The following is a 26908-nucleotide window of genomic DNA, read 5'->3' on the forward strand; positions in this document are numbered from 1 at the left end:
TAGAGTCTCCTCGTGAGAATAGGAGCAAAATGCTTTCAATATTCAAGACACTCTAACTATTCCTAAGCAAGTGTTGTGGCCCACTGGTGGCCACCAGAGTCGGACAATGAGGAGGTTGGGCAGGAACCTGGGCCAGTCCTGGGGGCTGCGGAAAGCTCAGGTGAGGGCTCTGCGTCGGAGGCAGAGAGGGAGCTAGACAGCAGTGAGGCAGAGGAACAGCTGGAGCCTGTTCCCACTGTGCACATGCGCAGAGCTGCCAGAAGACAAGAACAACTAAGAAAGCAGGGCCGACGGAGTAAAGCCACACCTTGGAGGTGATTGGCCCCTCCCATAGGAAACAAAAGAGGAGCGAATGGGGAGGGGGCTTTTACAATAATACAATAGCAGAGTTGGAAGGGACCTTGGAGGCCTTCTAGTCCAACCCCCTGCCTAGGCAGGAAACCCTATACCATTCCAGACAAATGCCTATCCAACATCTTCTTAAAGACTTCCAGTGTTGGGGCATTCACAACTTCTGGAGGCAATTTCTGTTCCACTGATTCATTGTTCTAACTGTCAGGAAGTTTCTCCTCAATTCTAAGTTGCTTCTCTCCTTGATTAGTTTCCACCCGTGGTTTCTTGTCCTGTCTTCAGGTGCTTTGGAGAATAGTTTGACTCCCTCTTCTTTGTGGCAACCCCTCAAATATTGGAACACTGCCATCATGTCTCCCCTAGTCCTTCTTTCTCTTAAGCTAGACATACCCATTTCCTGCAACCGTTCTTCATATGTTTTAGTCTCCAGTCCCCTCATCCTTTTTGTTGCTCTTCTCTGCACTCTTTCTAGAGTCTCCACATCTTTTCTACATCGTGGCGACCAGAACTGAATGCAGTATTCCAAGTGTGGCCTTACCAAGGCATTATAAAGTGGTATCAACACTTCACGTGATCTTGATTCTATCCCTCTTTTGCAGAAAACAATTCGTTCAGTGGGTCGTTTCAAGAGTGGAAATTCTGTTTGTGATTATAAGAGACTCTGTGCCAAGTTTTGCCTTGCCCTGCGTTTGGAAACTAGTTGTCTGGCAGCTCGCCAAGTGAGATAAGCTCTGTGTTGATAAATATTCCTCTGAAAAACTCTTCGCTAAGCCTTGCTGACTGTGAATGAAATTTACAGTTGTGTAAATAAAAAGGGTTTTGCCCGGACCCAGACTCTGTTTCATGCTTTTTAAGGTCACAACAGCAAGCCCCTTTTATGAGCCTTACGGTTCTTAGACAACACATCCACCTACTTTCATACAATTCCTGCTTGCCCAAAAAAAATCCCTAAGAATAAGTTGAAATAATAAAAGAGAGGTGGGTTTTTTTTTAGCATCCGGTGTCAAAGTAAGTTGCGTTCCTCAGCAGCCTACTGTGAGCAACTGGCCCCCCTTGAATAAAATCTGTCCACCTCAGATTTTCCTTTCATGACTTTTCTCCTTCTTTCTCCTAATCACACGGCCGAGGGCAGGGGGTTTCATAGAAGCTAGAGCAGTGATGGCGAACTTTTTTCTAAAGCTGTGCCAAAACTGTGCCCACCTACCTGCGCATATGCGAGTGACTGTCCCCACCTGTGCATGCAACCCCCCATCATGCATGCATGAGTGACCCCCCTTGTGTGTGGGGGGCAGAATTTTACAATACAATACAATAGCAGAGTTGGAAGGGACCTTTGAGGTCTTCTAGTCCAACCCCCTGCCTAGGCAGGAAACCCTATATCATTTCAGACAAACAGCTATCCAACATCTTCTTAAAGACTTCCAGTGTTGGGACATTCACAACTTCTGGAGGCAAGCTGTTCCACTGATTAATTGTTCTGTCAGGAAATTTCTCCTCAGTTCTAAGTTGCTTCTCTCCTTGATTAGTTTCCATCCATTGCTTCTTGTTCTACCCTCAGGTGCCTTGGAAAATAGTTTGACTCCCTCTTCTTTGTGGCAACCCCTGAGATATTGGAACGCTGCTATCATGTCTCCCCTAGTCCTTCTTTCATTAAACTAGACATACCCAGTTCCTGCAACCGTTCCTCATATGTTTTAGTCTCCAGTCCCCTAATCATCTTTGTTGCTCTTCTCTGCACTCTTTCTAGAGTCTTCACATCTTTTCTACATCGTGGCGACCAGAACTGAATGCCGTATTCCAAGTGTGGCCTTACCAAGTCATTATAAAGTGGTATTAACACTTCACGTGATCTTGATTCTCTCCCTCTGTTGATGCAGCCTAGAACTGTGTTGGCTTTTTTGGCAGCTGCTGCACACGGCTGGCTCCTATTTAAATGGTTGTCCACTAGGACTCCAAGATCCCTCTCACTACCGTTGAGCAAGGTAACCACCTATACTATAACTGTGCATTTCGTTTTTCTTGCCTAAATGTAGAACCTGACTCTTAAAACAATAGAGAAATTCCTGAAGCCTGGGGAGGGCAAAAAACAGGCCCAATGGGCCAACTGGAAGTTCAGAAACTAACTTCCAGTTGACCTGTTGGGCCTCTTTTTTGCCCTATCTAGGCTCTGGAGACTTTTTCTGAGGCCTGCGGAGGGTGAAAATGGCCTCCTCCGGCCCTCCAGAAGGCCGAAAATCAGCTCTCCGGAGCGCGTACCTACGCCCGAGCTGAGGGCTGCCGAGCCGGCAAATATGGCTGCGCATGCCACCTGTGGCACGCGTGCCATAGGTTCACCATCACGGAGCTAGAGCATGGGTGTCCAACCTTGCCACTTTTGTGGACTTCGACCGCCAGAATTCCCTAGTCAACCTGCCTGGCTTAGGAGATTTCATAGAACTTAGGGCACTGGTGTCAAACTCGCCACGTCACGTTGTCATCCCGTGATGTTTCGCAATGTTTTTCCCACTTGTGGAGCTGGGGTGGGCGTGGCCTGCATGTGTTGTATCCAGCCTGCGGGCTGCCAGTTTGACACTCCTGACCTAGAGCATTATGGATTCAACCTTGCAACTTATGGACTTGTGGACTTCAACTCCCAGAATTCCCCAGCCAACATGCCTACCTGGTGAATTCTGGGAGTTCAAGTCTACACGTCTTAAAGTTGTGCAAAGTTGGACACCCCCAAGCCAGAGGAACCTTCTAACACTAAATAAGTCCATCAGCCTGCCCAATTCTATACTACTCTACTTGAGGGTTTGTCCTCTGATTGTCTGAATGCCTGGACTCAGAGGATGACTAATCCATTGGCACCAGTTTCTCCACCATCTGGAAATCTAAGTCTTCAGAAACAGCAATCTACAAGGTCAGCCTTAATTGAGGGCAAAATTGAGAGATTACCCAGCCTCATCAATCTTCTTAAAGTGACGGTTGGACCCATATAGTGGCAGCAGGCCCCACAAGCTGCTTGATGCAACCTAGCTTGTAAATCACTAGAAGCAGAGCTCTCCAGGGTGCTGAAAGTATATTTCCCTCTTGAGGAGAAGACCATGTTTATGCTTTTTTTCAATTCTCCGGCTGAATTGACCCCAGCCACTTAAGGCGATGACTGAATTAATTTATTTCTGGATCTACATGGAATACAGAACCCTAAATTAACTGAACAGCTTGGCTTCCTGCAGCATAATAAAGCAGAAGGTGGGGAGGGAATTAAGACTAAGCAACGTGTAGTCCTCAATGGAACTGCATCTACATGGAGGGAAGTATGCAGTGGAGTACCCCAAGGCTCTGTTTTAGGCCCTTCAACATCTTCATCAATGATTTGGATGAGGGAATAAATGGGAAACTCATCAAATTTGCAGATGACACCAAGTTGGTAGGAATAGCCAACACTCCAGAAGACAGGCTTAAGATACAGAAGGATCTTGACAAACTTGAACATTGGGCACTATCTAATAAAATGAAATTCAATGGTGAAAAGAGTAAGGTTCTACATTTAAGCAAGAAAAACGAAATGCACAGGTACAGTATAGGTGGTACCTTGCTCAATAGTAGTAACTGGGAGAGGGATCTTGGAGTCCTAGTGGACAACCATTTAAATATGAGCCAGCTGTGTGCAGCAGCTGCCCAAAAAGCCAACACAGTTCTAGGCTACATAAACAGAGGGATAGAATCAAGATCACATGAAGTGTTAATACCACTTTATAATCCCTTGGTAAGGCCACACTTGAACTATTGCATTTAGTTTTGGTCACCATGATGTAGAAAAGATGTGGAGACTCTAGAAAGAGTGCAGAGAAGAACAACAAATCTGATTAGGGGACTGGAGGCTAAAACATATGAAGAACGGTTGCAGGAACTGGGTATGTCTAGTTTAATGAAAAGAAGGACCAAGGGAGACATGATAGCAGTGTTCGAATATCTCAGGGGTTGCCACAAAGAAGAGGGAGGCAAACAATTTTCCAAGGCCCCGAGGGCAGAACAAGAAGCAATGGGTGGAAACTAGTCAAGGAGAGAAACAACCTAGATCTAAGGAGAAATTTCCTGACAGTGAGAACAATTAATCAGTGGAACAGCTTGCCTCCAGAAGTTGTGAATGCCCCAACACTGGAAATCTTTAAGAAAATGGTGGATAGCCATTTGTCTGGAACGGTCTCTAGGGTTTCCTGCCTAGGTAAGGGGTTGGACTAGAAGACCCCCAAGGTCCCTTCCAACTCTTCTATTGTATTGTATTGGATGGAATCATTGAAGCAGTCAGTGTGAGCTTCAATGGACTCTGGAGGATGGTAGAGGACAGGAAGGCCTGGAGGAACATTGTCCATGGGGTCGCGATGGGTCAGACACAACTTCGCGACTAACAACAACAACAACAAATCTAAGCTACTATTATGAGAGTGAATTTGGTAGGTCCCCAATTGACCTAAAAATTAAGCTTGTTGGGTAGAACACGGCAAGAATTTATTGGCCCTCGCTTTGTGCATCAAGCGCCCTCCAGCCTTCCAACAACCCAGGCTGTGCCCAATTGACCCCCGGACTCACCTTCTCGATCAGATCAATCAGTGGCTGAGACCCCAGTTCCTCGATCTTCTGTTCTCTGAGGCAGGACAAGTAATAGCGCTGGGTCTTCCTTTCAGCCTCACTGCTGGAGTTAAAAGTGGCATTTTCTGGAGAGAGGAGAACATTGAGGCTCAAGACGGGGTCGGACAAATCGAGTGACTGGCCTGGAGCCCCAAAATGACAAAATACTTTCTCTTGGGAACTAAGGACAGTGTCACACCTGGTCAGAGGAAGGCGGAGTGATGTCACCAGGCAACAAGACAGCTCCGTGATTGGACCATGTGACTGATTATTTTGAGGAAGTGACAAACTTTTAGCTTTAATTAGGTAAAAACCGTGGGAACCTTCAGAGTTGGTTTTCACCAGATATGTGCCAAGATGACATTTCCAATAAAGCTATTCTTTGAGGAATCTACCTGCCTCAGAGTTTTGCTTAATATATGGATCTATTACTTGGAACTCTGACACAAGGACTATCTGTCTTTTCCTCAGTCTAAATCTAGCCTTCCACTTCTCACCCTCCAAGGGGAAAGCTGTCATGTTGGGATTCTCCACAATCCTGTTGCGGCCCGTCAATGGATCTGGCAGAAGACTCAGACAGTGAGGAGGTTGGAGAGGAATCTAGGCAAATCCTGGAGTCTGGGGAAGGCTCTGACGAGAGCTCTGCATTGGAGGCAGAGATGGGGCCAGGGCCGTCTGACAGTTATCAGCTGCCTTTAGAGTTGGATATCAGTGGGGCAGAAGAACAGCTGGAGCCTGTTCCCGATGTGCGCATGCGCAGAGCTGCCAGGAGAAGGGAACAGCTAAGGAACACGGGTCAACTCAGGAGTAAAGCCACAGGTGGATGGTGAATGCCCCCTCCCATAGGGAATAAAGAGGAGCAAAAGGGGAGGGGAGTTTGCAGGAGATCATTAGTTCAATTCATTAGGGTGAAGATTTGTTTCTGACTTCTTGCCAAGTCATTGCTGCTACAGGGTGGCATTTGGAAGATATCGGTCTGGCACCTCTCCAAGTCTGTAGTTGTGAAATCTCATGAAAGACTGTTGGCTGGGACTTTGCTGGAGAGGAATTCCCTTTAAACTAAATAAAAGGGGTTTTATCGGGATGAGGAGTTGGCTTCGTGCTTTTAGGAAGCCTAAGTCAGAACAGATCCTTCCCACAAAACAGAGATCCCTTCAACTCATGACCCTTCTTCTCTTCCCAATATCCCAGTTCCGAAATGTTAAATATTGGTCTCTGTCTTCGGTTCTTTAGCATCCTGGATTCAGAACCTGCTTCTTTTCTTCCTTCTAAACAATCCGGAAGGGGAAACATACTCCGACGCCCATCTGTAACCATCTACCTCTTACCCAACAGGTGCTTCATGATGGCCTGGTTCTGGTCCCAAATACTGTTGAAGGTACTCCACTTGGAGCGCCCGTCCGGCAGTGGGTTCCTCTTGATCCATCCCCCGCAGGCGTACTGGTAAAAATCATCGCAGGGCTTGACGTCTGGATCCAGAGCTTCCAAGATCTTACCAGCTACAATGACGCAGGCTTCGGTAAGGCAAGTTGTATGCGAGGGATCTGGAAGAGACACACAGACATTACGTGGGAGTAGGAATGGATTTCCAGAGGGGGTGTGGGGGTAAATTGCAGACTACAGGAACCATTTTTTTTGCACTACTCAGGTGACCCCGAGAACACAGATCAACCCCCAAGGGCTTCAATGATTCTCTAAAACAGGGGTGTCAAACTCAAGGTCCGTAGGCCAAATCCGGCCCACAGGGTGCTTCTATCTGGCCCATAGGGCCACCCTAGAACAGCGAAGGACTGGCCCACGGTGCCTCTGCCAGTGAAAACGGTACTTGGGAGGGCAGTACACAGCCTCCTGAGCTCTGTTTTTGCTGGCAGGGGATTGCAGGAAGCCACTGCACAGTGGTGGGATCCAAATTTTTTTACTACCGGTTCTGTGGGCGTGGCTTGGTTCCTCTTGAAATTATGTATGCCTGCCTCTTTAAGACACTGAGATATTTGATCATGGTCAAATTCAGTGGTGAAATTCAAATTTCTTTACTACCGGTTCTGTGGGCGTGGCTTGGTGTTGTGGCAAGGGAAGGATACTCCAAAATCCCCATTCCCTCCTGATCATCTGGGATTCGGGAAGGCAGTTGATAACTGTCAGACGGCCCTGGCCCCCTCTCTGTCTCCGACACAGAGCCCTCATCAGAGCCTTCCCCAGACTCCAGGACTGGCCCATCTTCCTCCCCAACCTCCTCACTGTCCGAATCTGCTGCCAGCTCCACTGGCTGCTGGCGGGCCACAACACTGTATTTGGGGATTTATTGACTGTTCATTTACTGTTTGGAAATTTAGTTCACCATTCAACGGTCACTAAACAGTTCATTTAGGGACCCTTCTGTTTAATGACCATTGATCTGAATTTCTAAACGGCAAATGATCAGTCACTAAATTTCCAAATGCCTTGACAACCTGTTACAACTGCCCTGGAAAAAGGGACTGATGTCCATTTTCCACACTTGCAACCGTTGCAGTGTCCCTACATGTAATCAAAATTCAGAAGCTTGACAATTCATTCACACTTACAACGGTTTCAGCATCCCGGGGTCATGTGATCCTTGTTAAGTAATTAAGCTCCCTGTTAGAAGAGCGAGTATGCAGAGAAGCGTAATGAGAGTGATATGGAATAACACGCCCAAACCAGCATACAGAGACACTGAATAGTATAAAAATATAGTAGTTTACTATGTAGAAATATAGAAGTATTCAGAGTCCGGTTAACAGTCCAAGTCATACACAGTTCAGTAGTTCAGTTATCAATATTCTCAGTTTAACACACAAAGTAGCTAACAGTTGCAAACCACAATACCTCAGTAAACACCAACCAGCTTCTAACAAAAACACAGAGAGAGAGAGAGATCTAACAACCATTCTGGCTCCCTCTTATAGCTGCTTGAGGTAACAAGCCAATTACATTTCTCTAACATTTAAAGTAACAGTAACATAATCATAGCTTATATACATTGGCAAGCCAAGCCTAGGGTTACATCCCTAACAATCCTTTTTGCGATCTTCGGACGAGCAAAGTCGATGGGGAAACCAGATTCACTTAACAACCGTGTTACTAGCCTCATAACCGCAGCGGTTCACTTAACAACCAGGGCAAGAAGAAAGGTTGTAAAATAGGGCAAAATTCACTTAACAAGCGTCTCGCTTAGCAACAGGAATTTCCGGCTCAGTTTTGGTCATAACTAGGGAATTAAACCAGCCGTAAAAACCAAAGAGAAGGAATCACGTCGGGTCTCCTATCGCTTCCAACAAAGTGTCTGTCAAGACATTTGCAGCTATTAAACAAGTCCAAATGGTCAAGAGAGACCAAAACTTTGTTCACCAAGAAATGTCAGGTTCCGAAGGGTCAATGAAACCAGCCAAACACAGAAACGGTTTGTAAATGCAGTTTGTATTCTTCCTTCGGCACGAACTGACCAACAAAGCACTAAGGCAATGAATAAATTGTCAAAGCTGCCACCGTGTGCTCCCTACCACCTTTTATAGTTACTTAGTAAGTAGGATAACCTGTACCCCGCGGTTGCGCACATCCATCCCCTAGTAACCCAAAACACCACCCGGCAATTAATCATGGATTGTTAGCAGGAGTTTCTTCAGCTTGTGTAGGCGGGATGGTGAGTCTTGGTAGCTGGCCTAGTTTTCTCCTCTGAATGGCAGCTCCGGGCCTCTGAGCTGGTGGGAGCTGAGAAGAAACCTCTATTTGGAGAACATCTAATTTAACCAGGGTGAAATTCAGCAGGTTCTGGAGAACCGGTAGCGGAAATTTTAAGTAGTTTGCAGAACCGGCAAATCCCACCTCTGGCTGGCCCCAGAGTGGGGAAGGAATGGGGATTTTGCAATATCCTTCCCCCAAGAGTAGTGAGAGAATAGGGATTTTGCAATATCCTTCCCCCAAGAGTGGGGAGGGAATGGAGATTTTGCAATATCCTTCCCCCAAGAATGGGGAGGGAATGGGGATTTTGCAATATCCTTCCCCCAAGAGTAGTGAGAGAATAGGGATTTTGCAATATCCTTCCCCCAGGAGTGGGGAGGGAATGGAGATTTTGCAGTATCCTTCCCCCAGGAGTTGGGAGAGAATGGAGATTTTGCAGTATCCTTCCCCCAGGAATGGGGAGGGAATGGGGATTTTGCAATATCCTTCCCCCAGGAGTTGGGAGGGAATAGGGATTTTGCAATATCCTTCCCCCAGGAGTAGTGAGAAAATGGGGATTTTGCAATATCCTTCCCCAGGAGTGGGGTGGGAATGGGATTTTGCAATATCCTTCCTCCAGGAGTGGGGAAGGAACAGGGATTTTGCAATATCCTTCCCCCAGGAGTTGGGAGGGAATAGGGATTTTGCAATATCCTTCCCCCAGGAGTGGGGAAGGAACAGGGATTTTGCAATATCCTTCCTCCAGGAGTTGGGAGGGAATAGGGATTTTGCAATATCCTTCCCCCAGGAGTGGGGAAGGAACAGGGATTTTGCAATATCCTTCCCCCAGGAGTGGGGAAGGAACAGGGATTTTGCAATATCCTTCCCCCAGGAGTGGGGAAGGAACAGGGATTTTGCAATATCCTTCCCCCAGGAGTTGGGAGGGAATAGGGATTTTGCAATATCCTTCCCCCAGGAGTGGGGAAGGAACAGGGATTTTGCAATATCCTTCCCCCAGGAGTAGTGAGAAAATGGGGATTTTGCAATATCCTTCCTCCAGGAGTGGGGAAGGAACAGGGATTTTGCAATATCCTTCCCCCAGGAGTTGGGAGGGAATAAGGATTTTGCAATATCCTTCCCCCAGGAGTGGGGAAGGAACAGGGATTTTGCAATATCCTTCCTCCAGGAGTTGGGAGGGAATAGGGATTTTGCAATATCCTTCCCCCAGGAGTGGGGAAGGAACAGGGATTTTGCAATATCCTTCCCCCAGGAGTGGGGAAGGAACAGGGATTTTGCAATATCCTTCCCCCAGGAGTTGGGAGGGAATAGGGATTTTGCAATATCCTTCCCCCAGGAGTGGGGAAGGAACAGGGATTTTGCAATATCCTTCCCCCAGGAGTAGTGAGAAAATGGGGATTTTGCAATATCCTTCCTCCAGGAGTAGTGAGAAAATGGGGATTTTGCAATATCCTTCCCCCAGGAGTGGGGAAGGAACAGGGATTTTGCAATATCCTTCCCCCAGGAGTAGTGAGAAAATGGGGATTTTGCAATATCCTTCCCCCAGGAGTAGTGAGAAAATGGGGATTTTGCAATATCCTTCCTCCAGGAGTGGGGAAGGAACAGGGATTTTGCAGTATCCTTCCCACAGGAGCGGGGTGGGAACACACATACACACATATTTTTTAATATATAGACTAGCTGAACCCGACCACGCATTGCTGTGGCCCAGTCTGGTTAAATGGAAAAGAAAGAAAAGAGAAAGCACAAGTCCCCCGGCAGAGGCGGCCCCTGCATGGAAGTGAGCCATGGTGGCCCTTGCAAGAGCCGCCACGGAGGACGCTCCCACAGGCCCCGGCCTGGCCGAGCTGAGAAGGAGAGGAGGAGGAGGAGGCTGCCGCCCCCAATCCGGCTTCCCTCAGTGGTGGCGGTGAGAGGAGGCAGCTGATGTCCCCTGAGGAGGAGGAGGAGGAGGAAGGAGCTGGAGAGAGGCCGAACTGTTCCGAATATACTATACTCAAGAAATGAAGACGGTGCTGGTTTTCAAAAAAGCATGTTTTTACAAAAAAACATGTTTTACCTGTCACAGGTGTGACATCTATATAATATACATATATATAAACATGTGCGTAGTCAAATGCAATGTTGTGTCAAAATTTCAAAGCAATCAGTGAAGAACTTTCGGAGATTTGAGATTTTGAACAAACAAACATTACATTTTTATTTATATAGATTCTGTTGTTTCCCAAGTACACTGAGTGCCTCTCTACCAGGGACAAATTCCTTGTGTGTCTAATCTAACCAGACTTGGCCAAATAAACTAAGGAGATACAGTAAATATATATATTATATATCTGTATATAAACAAGTCCACAAGCTGACAACCAGTGGATAAACTTAGCACTAAAAGAAACACAGACTCTTGATCTGCCCAAAGATATCCTGTTCCAATGCTGCATTCTTACCACCACCACGAACTTAAAACTTATTCTATTCCATGTCTTTTTATTACCATCTATGTATATAAAAACATATCTCTCTCCCTCTCTCTCTCTCTCTCTCTCTCTCTCTCTCTCTCTCTCTCTCTGTGCGTGTGTGTGTTTGTGTTTGTGTGTTTACGCATGTATGTATGTATGTTCCAGCATAACTCTGGAACGCCTCAAGCAATTTCAAATTTTGGTACACAGATGACTTACTGTCTGGAAACAAATACTGTGGGGGTAAGACCCCCCCTTAAAACCCCTCAGGGTTTATGTTCTGTTAAAATACAGCCTGTTGTGTCTTAAAACGGCTTCTACTGTACTGCCGTAAAATGGCTTCAATTGTACAGTGCAGTGGAGCTGCCATAGTAACAGCTTTACAGTACTCCTCAAGGGGGCTCCCTCTGGTAAGGAGGAAAATCCAACATTAGAAATTACATTTGGTCCGGACATTTTCCCACCTATAAATAAATACCCGGGCAATGCTGGCTTATTGGCTAGTCTTGAATAAAAACACAAAGGAGGAGCCTTAGCAGAGAACCTGTAAAATAGAAGAAAACCCCTCACCCTCTTTATAAAAAGATGAGAGAAGGACACTAACTGTTTGTAATGTTTTATATTAAAACACTATAAAAATATTATTCCTACGTTTAATTTTTTTTTATATCCATATTTTGCACTATGTTGTAAGCCGCTCAGAGCTGCCTCAAACGTCAGGATGGGGAAGCATATAAATTTAATAAATACATAAATCGAACACATGTATTAATACTATCTGGAACAAATGAAGGGGAGATTAAATGCATGTCCTTCGACTTCAATGGTCATAAGTATGAAAAACGGACAGCTTTTTTGGGGAGCTTAAAACTACATTTGGCAAAAAAACATTGGTGGGAGCAAAATATAGATCAGTCCTCAATGTACAACCACAACGAAGCCCAACATTTCTTCGGCTCAGAAAAGTTGTCGAATGAGTTTTGCGCCCATTTTTACGATCTTTTGTGCCACGGTTGTTCAGCGAATCACTGCGGTTGTTAAGTGAATCTTGAATTCATTAAGCAAACACAGCTTCCCCTGTTGGCTTCGCTTGCCCAAAGCCGGTTGGGAAGCTTACACAATACACCTGGTGGTCACACAACCCCAGGACAGTACAGCTGTCATAAATACATGCCTAGTTGCCAAGCATCTGAATTTGGATCATGTCACCAAAATGCTGCAATGGGCATCAGTATGAAAACGGTCACAAGTCACTTTTTTCAGTGCCATTGTAACGTCAAACAGTCACAAAGCAAATCACAATCGCAGTCACAATCAGCAATCCTGATTGGGTTTCTAGGTTATTAAGAAGCCACAATAAAGCTGGTTCTGTGTTTGCTTTAGCCTGTTATTCAAACTTCCGATGAACAATTATGGGTTTGGACCAGGGGTGAAATCCAGCAGGTTCTGGAGAACCGGTAGCGGAAATTTTGAGTAGTTTGGAGAAGCGGCAAATCCCACCTCTGGCTGGCCCCTGGAATGGGGAGGGAATGGAGATTTTGCAGTATCCTTTCCCTGCCACGCCCACCAAGCCACGCCCACCAAGCCACACCCACAGAATCGGTAGTCTAAAAAAATTGAATTTCACCACTGGTTTGGACTGAATATATTGGGAGAATCCAGATTTAAATTTAAATTTAAGTCCAGTATATGTCAATCCCACGGTGATTTTAACCACAAACCATCGCTTAGCCAGGTGAACAAAGTATGTCTATGTTCAGGGGTGTCCAAACTTGGGAACTTTAAGACTTGTGGACTTCAACTCCCAGAATTCCCCAGCCAGCATGGCTGGCTGGGGAATTCTGGGAGTTGAAGTCCACAAGTCTTAAAGTTCCCAAGTTTGGACACCCCTGTCTATGTTTCTCAACCTTGGCAACTTTAAAATGGGTGGAAGTCATTTTTTTCATTGCCTTTGGTCCCTAAACGGATGGTTGTAAGTCGAGGACCACCTGCACCACCCTAAGGCGCAGCTGAGATGGAAAGGAAGAAGGGGTGCGTTGAAGAAGAGGGAGCGCAACGGAAGCTTCTGGGGAGAAACAACATGTGAACCAACAACTTCTGAAGCCACAACTTCTCTCCTAAACCCCCTCCCACCCATGGTGAGGATTGGTGAGAGCAAAAGGGATGTGTGTTTGTGTGTCTGTCTGTCTGTCTGTGCATGTGTGTGAAAGAGCTTAAGCAAAACTCGGCTGTGTTGTGCTCAGTGCAGCCAGGGGGCTAACAAAGAATTCTTTGTGGGCCTTTTTGTTGTGAAGCTTTGACGGCTGGGAGTCTATGATCTCAGGGAAAGCATTGTGAGTGTGTCCCGCACACAGGCTCCCAGCCGGCTCAAGAGGGGCCGTTGAAAGCTATTCTTGAGCCCTGAAGCACAGCAGGAGGGGAGAGCGAGTGACGGAGGGTCTCGTTGGGATCCCCCAAGGAGACAGACCCGCCATAAGGCAGACCTCCTGTTTGCGTCCTTTTGCTTTTCCTCCCGTGGGGCTCTGAAATGCTCCTTGGCTATCTTGCAAAAGGCGGCTTTGTGTTACACGCTCACTAACAACACAATTGGCCAAGACCTGGTAGAAGCTGGATAGCAAATCTATGGCACAAAGAGCCCTCTCTGCGAGCAAACCAGCCTTCGCCCCAGCCCAGCTCAATCGCGCATGTGCACACGCCTCTCCCGCTGACCAGCTAGTCTTCAGGTCTCTGTCGTGCATGCATGGGGGGGGCGCATGCGGGGGGGCACACATGTGCATGCGCAAGGGTCGTAGTACATGCACAGGGGCACTCACATTCCATTTTCGGGCCCCACGCACAATTCCCCTGCACCCCATTTTCAGCGTGGAAAGGCCTCCTGCACCAACCTGGAAGCCAAAAATGGGGGAGGGGCACATGTGGGGGGGAGCGGGGGGTCATGCAGAGGGGGCAGGGGGCATGTGCGGGGATAGAGGAGCATGGGGGGTTTGCGCACACATTGCATTATGGGTATGGGCACTTACGAGCGGTTCCGGCAAGTGACGACAAAAAGGTTAGCCATCACAGTGATAGAAAAAGGAGAGTGCAGGAAGTCCTTGACTTATAACAGTTTTTTTAGTGGCAGTTCTTAATTACAACAGCCCTGGAAAAAGTCAATTAGGACTGTTTTTCGCATGACTCCCCATGGTCACGTGATCAAAATTCGGACGCTTGGTGACTAATTCATATTTATGGCGGCTTCCGTGTCCCCCCCGAGTTACGTGATCACCTTCTGTGACCTTCTGACGAGCGAAAATCAACGGGGAAGCTGGACTCACTTAACAACCGTGTGGCCAACAGCGGCGGAGATTCACTGAACAACCGTCGTAATGGATCAAAACTTGCTTAGCAACCGTCTTGTTTAGCAACAGAAATGTGGGTCCCAATTGTGGTCATACGTCGAGGACTACTGTTAGGTAAGCTCCCCGTTAGGAGAGCAAGTGTGCAGAGAAGCGTAATGAGAGTGGTGTGGAAGAACACGCACAAACCAGCATACAGGGACACCGAATAGTAAAAGTAATAGTATTTTACTTATGTGGAAAACAGAGGTATTCAGAGTTCAATTTACACACGGTTCAGTCAGTCAGTTATCAATGTTCCCAGTTAAGGCGTGATCCATCGAACACAGTCCAGTATCATATAATCAGTTCAGCACACAAAGTCGTTAACAGTAGCAAAACTCACAGTAACTCACGATACATCTACAAGCAGTATCCACCGATCAGCATCTAACAAACAGAGAGCTAACAGTCATTCTGGCTCCATCTCATGGCTGCTTGAGGTAACAGCAACCAATCCCATTACAGCAGTACTTAAAGAAACAGTACTACTCTCATGGCTTATATATTGCTGACCCCAAATTTCGTTTGCTAAGCAAGACAGTTGTTAAAGTGAATTTTGCCCCATGTTGACGACCATTCCTGTCGCCCTTGTTCAGCGGATCCCTGCAGCTGTTAAGTGAGTAGTGTGGTTGTTAAGTGAATCCGGCTTCCCCATTGACTTTGCTTGCCGGGAGGTCGCAAAAAGTGATCACGTGACCCCCCCCCAGGACGCTCCAACCGTCATAAATATGAATTAGTTGCCAAGCGTCTGAACTCTGATCACCTGACCACAGGGAATGCTGCCACCGTCCTAAGTGTGAGAAACGTTCACCATCATAAATCCCTTTTTTGGGGTGCCTTTGCAACTTTGAATGGTCACTAAATGAACAGTTGTAAGTCGAGGACTACCTGTGCAAGGTGGAATAAGGTCCGTGGTCAAACTTACTGCTGGCCTTCACCAGGGGTGGGACTGAAACATTTTAGCAACCAGTTCTCTGCCTGGTTGCTGGGGAGCATGGCCATGGGGGGGGGAGGGCATGGTTTATTCAGCCTCCTGGACCACGGCCGGTTAGGGGGATCTGGAGGCTTTCCTCGAGCCTCGAGGAGGGCGAAAACAGCCTCCCCCGGGCTCCAGAGCCCCTCCGGAGCCCAGAAACAGGCCTGTTTCCGGACTTCCAAAACTTCCGGAAGGCCCATTGTTCGCCTTCCCAGAGCCTCCGCTCAGGCCCTGCACTTACCTGGCATAATGAACTCCTCGGAGGGATGGGCGTGGCCAGCCAGTCCTTCCAAGTACTAGTTCGGCGAACCAGATGTAAAATTAGCATCCGGTCAGAACCGGCTGAATCTGACCCCTGGCCTTGACCTACCTTTACTGTACTGGATGGCCATGGCTATGATTGTACTCAGCAGCAGAACCGCCACGAAGAGGGAAATCACCCAGAAGACCAACTTCAGATGGATTTGGGAGCCAAGGCGACTCAGCAGGAGGCCATCCCCTTTTCGGAAGCCCACCTTGAAGAAGGGACAAGAATCAAAGGGGAAACAGAAAAGAAACGGGAGACAGAATACATTAAAGTACCATTCTATCAGGGGGGGCTGCTGCTCTAGCTAAAATTCTGTGCAGTTTGGAGAACCCCCAAATCCCACTCCTGGCTGGGGGGCCCTGCCCCTCCCAGGAATCCCCACACAGCCTGTTTTGGATGCAGGTAAGTGCAGGGCACGGAGGTTTGGTGGGCGTGAAAAACAGGCCCACCAGAAGTTTGGGGTGGGGTGGATTGCTGAGGGCATTAGTGCTGGTTCGGTACGTGCAAAAATTTTGTTCCTAGCTGTCCCTCTGCGTCACTGCTGTCTAGCACCTGATCACTGCCAGACAGCCTCGGCCCCCTCTCTGCCTCCGACGCAGAACCCTCATCCGAGCCTTCCCCAGCCTCCAGGACTGGCCCAAGTTCCTTCCCAACCTCCTCACTATCCGACTCTCTGCCAGCTCTGCTGACCACTGGCGGGCCACCCCCATTACCTAGTTAAGGTCATGAAACGTCTGCAAGAAAACCACCAAGCTCAGAGAGCATCAAAGACCCCTCATTTCAACCCTGAGCTACAAATATTCTCCTTTAAGGATCATAAGTGTGAAAAACAGCCATAAGTCACTTTTTTCAGTGCCATTGTAACTTCCAAAGGTGACTAAATGATGTATTTTAAGTCAAGGATTACCTGTGTCTCTTTGCTCTAAAATCAGAAACTGCTTCTTGTCCTTAGCGAAATTCTAGCTTGCAGTTTTAAAGTTCAAGCGATTTGTCCTGTTGCCTTTCAATGGCTTACCGCAAACCCCGGGACTTAAAGGGCAACCAGGCCTGATATGTTTAGCTTGCTTTTTAATCATGTCACACCGAATTCAGCCGCGTCAGAAATTAATCTTCTGCCACTGACAGTCCAGAATGACGTCTTCCCCATAAAAACAATGCTTGCTCGTCTCCCCAAATAGGAATAAAGTCAGAGTTATAAATCTCAAGTGCAATTTGTTGACTTCAGTGAAGGGTTGGAGCAAAGCTCGTATCCTTTATGCAAGCTTTGTTGGAACCAGCTGCTCTCAACTCTCTTTCTCCCCAACTTCCATTCATGTTTTGCAAGCTTTAACGCTGCAATTATACGTAGGCAGTCCAGACAGCGCTGGATTTATTACAATTATTTCATGCAAATAATTGTGTTACCGAGCAGCATCAGACGCGTGTCAACCCTGAAGCTGACCTGACCAAAGCCATCTTGGAAGCTTCAGTCTTGCCACACTGGAGCTGAGGGATAGGGAGGGGGGAGTTTAGAGATAGCTGGGATTTTGTAGCCAAAACAAAATACTTCCTCTTGGGAACCAAGGACATTTTCACGCCTGGTCAGAGGGAGGCGGAGCGATGCCACCAGGCAACAAGACAGCACCGTGATTGGACCATGTGACTGATTGTTTTGGGGAAGTGACAAACTTTTAGTTTTCATTAGGGGAAAACCACAGGAACCTTCAGTGTCGGTTTGCACCGGATCTGTGCCGATATATTTCCAGTAAAGCTATTCTTTGAGGAATCTTCCTGCCTCGGAGTTTTGCTTAATATATGGATCAATTACTTGGAACCCTGGCATTCTGAAAAGAAACAGGGTGTGTAAAGATCGCATGGCAGCCTCTCAGGCTGGAGTCGAATCCATGAAAGATCATAAATTTTACTTTTCTTTATGTACACTGAGAGCATATGCACAAAAGACAAATTCCTTGTGTGTCCAATCACACTTGGCCAATAAAGAATTCTGTTCTGTTCTGTTGTGTTCTATTCTTCTATTCTATTCTATTCTATTCTATTCTATTCTATTCTATTCTATTCTATTCTATTCTATTCTATTCTATTCTATTCTATTCTATTCTAAATAATCCTTGGCTTATGACCACAATGGTGTGGTGGCCTGCCAGCAGCCAGCAGAGCTGGCAGCAGATTCGGACAGTGAGGAGATTGGGGAGGAACATGGGCCAGTCCTGGAGTCTGGAGAAGGCTCCGATGAGGGCTCTGCATTGGAGGCAGAGAGGGGGCCAGAGCCGTATGCCAGTTATCAGCTGCCTTCAGAGTCAGACATCAGTGAGGCAGACAAACAGCTGGAGCTTGTTCCCAGTGTGCGCATGAGCAGAGCTGCCAAAGGGAACAGCTAAGGCACAAGGACCACTTTAGGAGTAAAGGCACAGGTGGACGGTAAATGGCCCCTCCTGGAGGAAATAAAAGAGGAGCGAAAGGGGAATGGAGTTTGCAGGAGACAATGAGTTCATTCCTGCATTCTTGCCAAGTATTGCTGCGTCTGAAAGATATCGGCCTGGCCACTCTCCAAGCCTGGTAAAGGTCAGCAATTGTGAACTATCATGAAAGACTATGGACCGGGACTTTGCTGGAGAGGAATTCACTGTCAATTCAATAAAAGGGGTTTATCGGGACGAGGACTCAGCTTTATGCTGCTGGGGAAGCCTCAGTCAGAACAAACGGAGCATAAGATTTCCAACATTAAGCAAAATAGGTGAAATTACCCGTGTCCTATTTTGCGACCTCTTTCCCATGGTTGTTAAGTGATTTGCCACAGTTGTTATATGAATGGGGAGGTCCATGGCTCCTCGCATTGATTTTGCAGGGCGGAAAGCAGCGGAGGAGGTCACAAATGGGGATCACGACGTGACCCCCCCCCCAAGGACACTGCAACCCCCATAAATACATGCCCGTTGCCAAGTGCCCCAATTCTGATCGTGTGACCAAAGCAAATGCGGCAACGGTTGTTAATGGGAAAATTAGTCCATCAGTAGTTTTTTCCAGGACCCGTTGCCACCTCGAATGGTCGCAAAGTGAACGGTTGCTAAGTTGAGAGCTTCCGGTACCTCCCACCCGTTCTCCCTACCTCTACGCTGTCCGGAGATGAGTTGCTCCCGTCCCCTGTGGCATCCACCACTTCGTCCTCTTGAAACATGGCTCGCTTATACTCCGTCATCTGAAGGGAGGCAAAAAAGGTGGGAAAATATCGCTGCGGTTGGAAGACACGAGAGAAAACGGCAGGCGGTCCTCGGCGTACGACCCCAACGGAGCCCAGCGTCAGGGTTCCAAGTAACACCCCCAACGAAAGACAACTCCGAGGCTTGAGTTTCCTCAAAGTCCCAATTTATTAGAGATGTTATATTGGCACGTCCGAGAAAACCCGAATCTGAAAGCTTCCAGGTTTTCCCCACCCAAAATAAACTGAGTCCCTGCCCAGCAGCCATATGTCCATCACGCGGCCGCGCAGGTTATCATGGGGGTACCTAGGAGCTCCCATGTTACACTCCTTTTAGACAGCCTGCACTGGTTGCCAGTTGTTTTCTGGGTGCGATTCAAGGTACTAATTATGACCTTTAAAGCACTCCATGGCTTAGGCCCAGGGTACCTGCGAAACCACCTACTGCCACCAGTAGCCTCCCACCGTCCAGTACGATCCCACAGTTGGCCTCCTCAGGGTGCCGTCGGCCAGACAGTGTCGGCTGGTGACCCCCAGGGGGAGAGCCTTCTCTGTGGGAGCGCCTTCCCTCTGGAATGAGCTGCCCCCGGAGCTTCGCATAATCCCCGACCTCCGGTCCTTCCGACGCGCCCTAAAAAGTTGGCTTTTCCAGCAAGCCGGTCTGGCCTGTTATTTTTAACTCATTTTTAAAATGTATTGTTCCATAAATTCGATTTGTTTTTTTGGATATATATTTAATTTGTTTTTAACTTTTGGGATGTGTGGTTTTTAATGTTGTACGCCGCCCTGAGTCCTTTGGGAGAAGGGTGGCATATAAATCCAATAAAACAAACAAACAAGCAAACATGGCCCAATCAGGCACCGTCCAAAACTGGAGATGCCTCCCAGTCACACCATCACAGTTGCAGGGCAAGATGTCCTTGACTCTCTGAGAAAGGAATGTTATTTTGACTACATATCTCCCATACTCCATATAATCCCCCCTCCCATTTTCCCACAGCATTACCTGTGGCAGGCCTGATGGCCCAACGTAACAACCGTGTTACTAACTTAACAGCTGCCAGGCTTCACTTAACAACTGGGTCAAGGAAGGTCGTAACAGGGGGAAAAACTCACGTAACAAATGTCTCACTTAGCAATGGAAATTTTGGGTTTGATTGTGGTCGTAAGTTGAGGACTACCTCTAGCGGGAATAAAAATGCCAAATCCAGTCTAAGAATCTGCCTGGCTGTGCGACCAACCCTCATAATAATAAATTCCTGAAACTGTTGATCTTTCTAGGGTTAATTGAGAGAAAGGCAATGTTTTTCTCCAGTGCGAAGGAATCATCAACGTTTCCATACAGCGATGAGTCTGCGCAGCTCTTCCAGGCATGAGAATACGGAGAAGAAAAGGAGAATGCAAAGGTCCAACTTCTGCCTAATGTCATTTTGAAAACAGAGATTCTATTTTAGGAATGGCAGTTCTAAGTCTGCAAGAGGAAGAAGGAAAGAGAGGACAGGATGGCCAGCAGCGAGATAGGCAGACTCTGTTCGGCGAAGGGATCCTTGGGAGGTTGGAAAGAGGAGCTTCGGGAATCGATCATCCCGGAGAGAAATCTATGGGGTCGCTAGGAGTCCAAAGCAATTTCCTGGCACACCATTCATTTGAAAAAAATTCTATGGAAGAGGTAGTTGCGGCACCCGGTCCCCCATTCCTTGGCGTGTATGGGCAATGATATTGCGAGGAATATTTTCACCCTGTTTTAAAAAAATAAATAATGCACGCTACAGTTCTATTTTCTTTATGGAACATGCATGCACTTTAAAACAACAACAACAACAGTCTTCCAATGTGGGGAAAGCGGCAACTGGTACTCTTCACAATCGTGGGATTAGCAACCAAAGTTACAAAGGGAGGAGGGGAGGGAGGGAGGCAGATGGGAATGAGAAGGAGGGAGGGAGGGAGGGAAGGGAGAAGGGAAGGAGAAGGAGAAAGGCAGAGAAGAAAGGAGGAAGAGGGAGGGAGGAAGGAAAAGATGGGAATGAGAAGGAGGGAGGACAGAAGGAAGGGAAAGAAGGGAGAAGGGAAGGAGAAGGAGAGAGGCAGAGAAGGAAGGGGGAGGAGGGAGGAGATGGGAGGGATGGAAATGAGAAGGAGGGAGGGAGAAAGGAAGAAAGGAAGGGATGGGAATGAGAAGGAGGGAGGGAGAAAGGAAGAAAGGAAGGGATGGGAATGAGAAGGAGGAAGGGAGGAAGAGATGGGAATGAGAAGGAGGCAAGCAGGGAGGAAGAGATGGGAATGAGGAGGGAGGGAGAAAGGGAGGGATGGAAATGAGAAGGAGGGAGGGAGGAAGGGATGGGAAGGAGGGAGGGAAAAAGGGAGGGAGGAAGGAAGATATGGAAATGAGAAGGAGGGAGGGAAGAAGGAAGGAAGGGATGGGTCTGAGAAGGAGGGAGAGAGGGAGGGAGGAAGAGTTGGGAATAAGAAGGAGGGATGGAGGAAGGAAGGAGAGAGGGAGATGGGAATGAGAAGAAAGAAGAAAGGAAGGAAGATTTCAGGAAGCCTGGTTGAAGGAAGAACAGGCAAACGTGGGACTCATTTTGACTTGTCTTGGCATTCATTCACTGTATGTAAGTCAATCAATTTCCTCTAGGAAGGAGGTTCAGAAAAAAACACCCTTATTCTTTTCTATGAAGAGGAGCCATCGAATCACCCCCCCCTTTCTTAAAAACCCCTTGCTCCTTCTGCACAATTTCCCTCTCCATGCCCCCCCTTCCATTTTTTAAATTCTTGTAACCTAGCGGAAGACCGAGAAGTCCCCCCTTTAAAACAAGACAGCAACGGATCTCTAAATATGCTGCTGCGTTTTAATCATTATCTCAACCTCTGGCCTGGTGATTCTCCCTCCCTTGGTGCAGTTCCTATATTTAGAAAGGATTACGTGCTCCGATTCCTTATGCTGATCTGCCCAAACTGGTTTGTCAGACAGAAATCACCCAGGATAGATTCAGTGTGTCCCTCGGTTACTAAGCAGAGTACACAAAATTGTCTCCTACAACATACTACCTGTCAACAGCTTCTTCAGCTTCAACTGCAATAATACACGGGCAAACAATCGATACAAACTCAAGGTGAACCGCTCCAAACTCGATTGCAGAAAAGACAACTTCAGCAACAGAGTGGTCAACGCCTGGAATGCTCTACCTGACTCCGTTGTTACATCCTCAAACCCCCCACAGCTTCAACCTCAAACTGTCTACCGTGGACCTCACCCCATTCCTAAGAGGTCCGTAAAGGGGGCATGCATAAGCGCACCAGCGTGCCTACCGTCCCTGTCCTACTGTCCCCCTTTATTCGTATTCATTTCGTGTATTCAAAATCACGTTTATACTTATGTATGTCATCTAATACATGCTTGACGAAATAAATAAATAAGTAAATAAAAATACTAATGCTAATGGATGTGAATCATTTCCTGGGAGCGCACGGAATGAGTAGACAGAGAAAGTTAAGAGGATCTGGTACAGCCAGATCCTCTTAGTGCAGGGCATCCTTAATACATTTCGTCTCTTCTTGACTAACCTGAGAGCTTGAGAAAGATAAAAGAGGATAAAGATAAAACGTAGGAAGAATGGTTGCAGGAACTGGGGATGTCTAGTTGAATGAAAAGAAGGACCAGTGGAGACAATCTTCCAATATCTCAGGGGTTGCCACAAAGAAGAGGGAGTCAAACTATTCTCCAAAGCACCTGAGGGTAGAACAAGAAGCAATGGGTGGAAACTAATCAAGGAGAGAAGAAACTTAGAACTAAGGAGGAATTTCCTGACAGTTAGAACAATGAATCAGTGGAACAGAAGTTGCCTCCAGAAGTTGTGAATGCCCCAACACTGGAAGTCTTTAAGAAGATGTTGGATAGCCATCTGTCTGAAACGGTATAGGGTTTCCTGCCTAGGCAGGGGGTTGGACTAGAAGGCCTCCAAGGTCCCTTCCAACTCTGGTATTGTATTGTATTGTAAGGAGGAGGAGGGAGAAACTTTCCTGACAGAACCTTAAGGAAAAGAAGTGCAAATGCACAATAGTGACACCAGGAATCACAACCTGCAGTACTCCAAACAACCAAGATGTGCGGTAAATGCAGCCATGTGTCTGAAGAACGAGAGAGGATTTCAGAACAGCAGAGTTGGAAGAAGGGACCTTGGAGGTCTCTTCTAGTCCAACTCCTTGCTCAAGCTGGAGATCCTATATCTCCGTGATGGCGAACCGAAGGATCACAAGGACCAAGAAACACGCAGCTAGGAAATGACCACATCGTTCCCACCATCGTATCCACCTGTCTGCTGGGCCAAATAGCCAGCCATGTGGTGCAGCCCATCAAGAGGGCCGAGGCTGCCTCCTCGTGAGCAATCGGGCTGACCTTCTCTACTTCTGCCTTCCCTCTGCGCTATGTGTTCTCGGATCAGCTGCAGAAGGCGCTTCCTCTTCCTCTTCATTGACCGGCTGCAGCAGCGTGCTTTCCCCACCTGAAGCCTCAGAGCTATCCTGCCGCAGCTGTGCTTCAGCCAAATCCCTCTCAATCGGTTGCTTGGAGCCATTGGCCAATTCCCTTCCTGATGTGCCTGGGACTGGTTCATCCTCCTCTGAAATGACACCCCGGGAGGCGCCTGGGGGAGTCATAGTATACATTGTCCTTCCTGTCTTTTCAAAGTCAAGGGAAGTATCCTTGTGATTGCTTGTCTGTCTCTAGAGCCATGATGGAGAACCTGTGGCACGCAAGGCCCTCTTTGCAGGCATGGGAGCCATTGCCCAGCTGAGCACTGTGCATGCACATGCACCTCCCACCTGATTTTCAGGTCCCTGCCACACAGGTGGGAGATGCGCGCACATACACAGGGGGTGGGGGAGCACAGCACATCTCCCTGTGCCGTTTTGGGTTTCAGGGGGCTTCAGGGAGGCCTGCTAGGCCCAAAACAGGCCACAGGGGGGGAGGGTATTCAGCACTTCCCCATGGCCCATTTTTAGTCCCAGGAAGCCTCAGGGAGGCCTGCTAGGCGTGGGGGGTTGCACGCATGCGCAGGAGGAACATGGCGTGGGGGTGTCGGCACGCATGCAGAGGGGAATGGGGAGCAAGGGGGTCATGCATGCATGCACATGGAGGGGCATTGCATTATGGGTGTGCAATTTCGGCATGCGAGGAGAAAAAGGTTTTGCCATCACTGCTCTAGATCTATCACTGGGAAGGAAAAATGGTGAGTGGGATTTGATCGATGTTAGAAGGCATTCTGTAGGAGAAGTGACAGGGGCCAGAATCAAAAGAGGAATCAGCCTAGACCTGGGATGGCAAACCTATGGCACGCGTTGCCCTGTCAGCTGGCCAGCTGAGTTCAGCCCTTTTTTTAAAGCCATTTTTCACCCTCCCCACGCTCGAGGCTTTATAGGAGCCTGGGGAGGGCAAAAACAGCCTCCCACCCACCCCGGAGGCTTCAGGAGCTTCCCTGAAGCCTCCAATGCGTAAAAAAACGGCCCTACAGGCAAACTGGAAATTCAGAAACGGACTTCTGGTTTGCTCGTAGGGCTGGTTTAAGCCCTCCGGAGCCTTCAGGGGCCTGGTTTGCTCGTAGGGTCGTTTTTTGTCCTCTGGAGCCTTCAGGAAAGCCTCCAGACAGCCCCTGAAGACTCCGGAGGGCTTAAACCGGTCCTACGAGCAAACTGGAAGTCTGTTCCCAATCTTCCGGTTTGCCTGTATGGCCATTTTTGTGCACTCCGGAGGCTTCAGGGAAGCTCCTGAAGCCTCCGGAGGGCCTCGGGGGGGGGCGGAGGAGGCTTTTTTTGCCCTCCCCAGGCTCCTATAAAGCCTCTGGAGCCTGGGGAGGGTGAAAAAAGCATGCAAAAAAATGGGGGGGGGGGCTGCGCCTGTCATACGCACATGTGGAGCTGCGGGGGTCACACATTGCATTATGAGTGCAGCACGCCCATGCACGACCCCCATGCGCTCCCCCTGCTTATGGCACACGAGCCCCAAAAGGTTCGCTGTCGCTGGCCTAGACTCTCTACATAGCCGCATACCGACGAAGTAGAATCCCTCTCGAATTCCGTCGGCCCTTAACCTAACGCCGAGTTAGCGCTAAGTGTTAGTTGCATAGATTCTCGTGCACAGGTGTTGTTAGCAATGAAATTCACACGCGCAGCCCTGATCTTTCAGTCCTGATCTTTTGTGCCTGACCTTTTCTCTCATATCCCTGCTCCTTGTTCCTAGCAGATAGTATATAATTCTTTATTGGCCAAGTGTGATTGGACACACACACAAGGAATTTGTCTTCGGTGCATAAGCTCTCATGTATATATAGTAGGCTTTGCCAACTAGCAGATCTGGTCTTCACACGCGTGCTTCATTTCTTGTAGTAATGAGTCACCAACACGCTCAACTTTTCCCTTTGTCTTCTTGCAAGGTACAGCTGCTTCCATTCAGGGACCCACTATTCTGCTTCCTGGCCTTCCGTATTGCTTTTCACTTTTTCTTTTGAAGCCTCTTTTTTTTCATGCCTGTTGACATCCTGACTGTTGCTCTTGAATATATCCATGAGGCATAATGCCTTTCATTTTGCTCCTCCGTTTCATTGTGTTTCTTACGACAATTGTGAAGCCTTCAGCTTCCACTGGTAGAGCGGATCGATATTTCTCCTTTTCCTTCACTGAATTATGAAGATGTACTGGGGCAATTGAGGGGGCTGGAGGCTAAAACATACGGAGAACGGTTGCAGGAATTGGGTTTGGCTAGTCTAGTGAAAAGAAGGACTAGGGGTGACAAGACAGCAGTGTTGCAATATTTGAGGGGCTGCCACAAAAAAGAGGAAGTCAAGCTATTCATTCAGTTTTAACCGCCGTGATGTAAAAAAGATGTTGAGACTCTGGAAAGAGTGTCAGGTTTTCTGAAGTCTCTCCTCTCTACATTCCCTTCAAGCGGAATTTATAACTAAATTCCACACCCTAAAGCAGGGGTCGGCAACCTGCGGCTCTGGAGCCGCATGTGGCTCTTTCATCCCTCTGCTGCAGCTCCCTGTCACCAGTCGGCTCCACAAGTGATAAGGCTTTCTGTTAGGACAGGTAGAGGAAAAAGGACGCCGCGCTAGGAGGAGACTCTATGGTGGGGGAACTGGAGTTCCAGTCGGCAGAAGAAAAAGGACGCCGTGCTAGGAGGAGACTCTCCGGTGGGGGAACTGGACTTTCAGTTGGCAGAAGAAAAAGGACGCCATGCTATAAGGAGACTCTATGGTGGGGGACCTGGAGTTCCAGTCGGAAGAAGAAAAAGGACGCCGCGCTAAGCGGAGACTCTATGGTGGGGGACCTGGAGTTCCAGTCGGAAGAAGAAAAAGGACGCCGCGCTAAGCGGAGACTCTATGGTGGGGGACCTGGAGTTCCAGTCGGAAGAAGAAAAAGGACGCCGCGCTAAGCGGAGACTCTATGGTGGGGGACCTGGAGTTCCAGTCGGAAGAAGAAAAAGGACGCCGCGCTAAGCGGAGACTCTATGGTGGGGGAACTGGAGTTCCAGTCGGAAGAAGAAAAAGGACGCCGCGCTAGGAGGAGACTCTATGGTGGGGGAACTGGAGTTCCAGTCGGAAGAAGAAAAAGGACGCCACGCTAGGAGGAGACTCTATGGTGGGGAAACCGGACTTCCGGTCGGGTTCAGAATTGAACGGGGAGCTTCCGATGAGGACATTTGTGACTCTTTGAGTGTTCAAAAGTTGCCGGCCCATGCCCTAAAGGTACTCTTCCAAAAGGCAACTGGACTTTGTTCTTCCTTGAAGATTTTTCGCTTCTTATCCAAGAAGCTTCTTCAGTTCTGTCCCCAGAGACCGTTTTGGAAAACTGAAGAAGCTTCTTGGACGAGAAGCAAAACGTATTCAAGGAAAAACAAAATCCAGTTGCCTTTTGAAGCAGTACCTTTGGGACAACCATGCC

At 47.9% G+C, this 26908-nt stretch overlaps 1 protein-coding gene across 1 annotated transcript in view; it reads right to left on the bottom strand.

The window, feature by feature from the left end:
• Positions 1-23626, bottom strand: part of ECE2 (endothelin converting enzyme 2) — a gene marked incomplete at both ends in the record, with an annotated part of 82768 nt that extends 59142 nt beyond the window's left edge. Inside the window, 6 exons of the mRNA XM_081956301.1 lie at positions 4924-5048; positions 6291-6506; positions 15838-15982; positions 18881-18970; positions 22535-22541; positions 23376-23626. Of these exons, the coding sequence (XP_081812427.1) occupies positions 4924-5048; positions 6291-6506; positions 15838-15982; positions 18881-18970; positions 22535-22541; positions 23376-23626 (834 nt within the window). The remainder of the gene's footprint in view (positions 1-4923; positions 5049-6290; positions 6507-15837; positions 15983-18880; positions 18971-22534; positions 22542-23375) is intronic.
• Between the last annotated feature and the right edge of the window lie 3282 nt (positions 23627-26908).

The sequence above is a fragment of the Natrix helvetica genome (assembly GCF_964273705.1).
Source record: "Natrix helvetica genome assembly, chromosome: 5".
NCBI lineage: Eukaryota > Metazoa > Chordata > Lepidosauria > Squamata > Natricidae > Natrix > Natrix helvetica.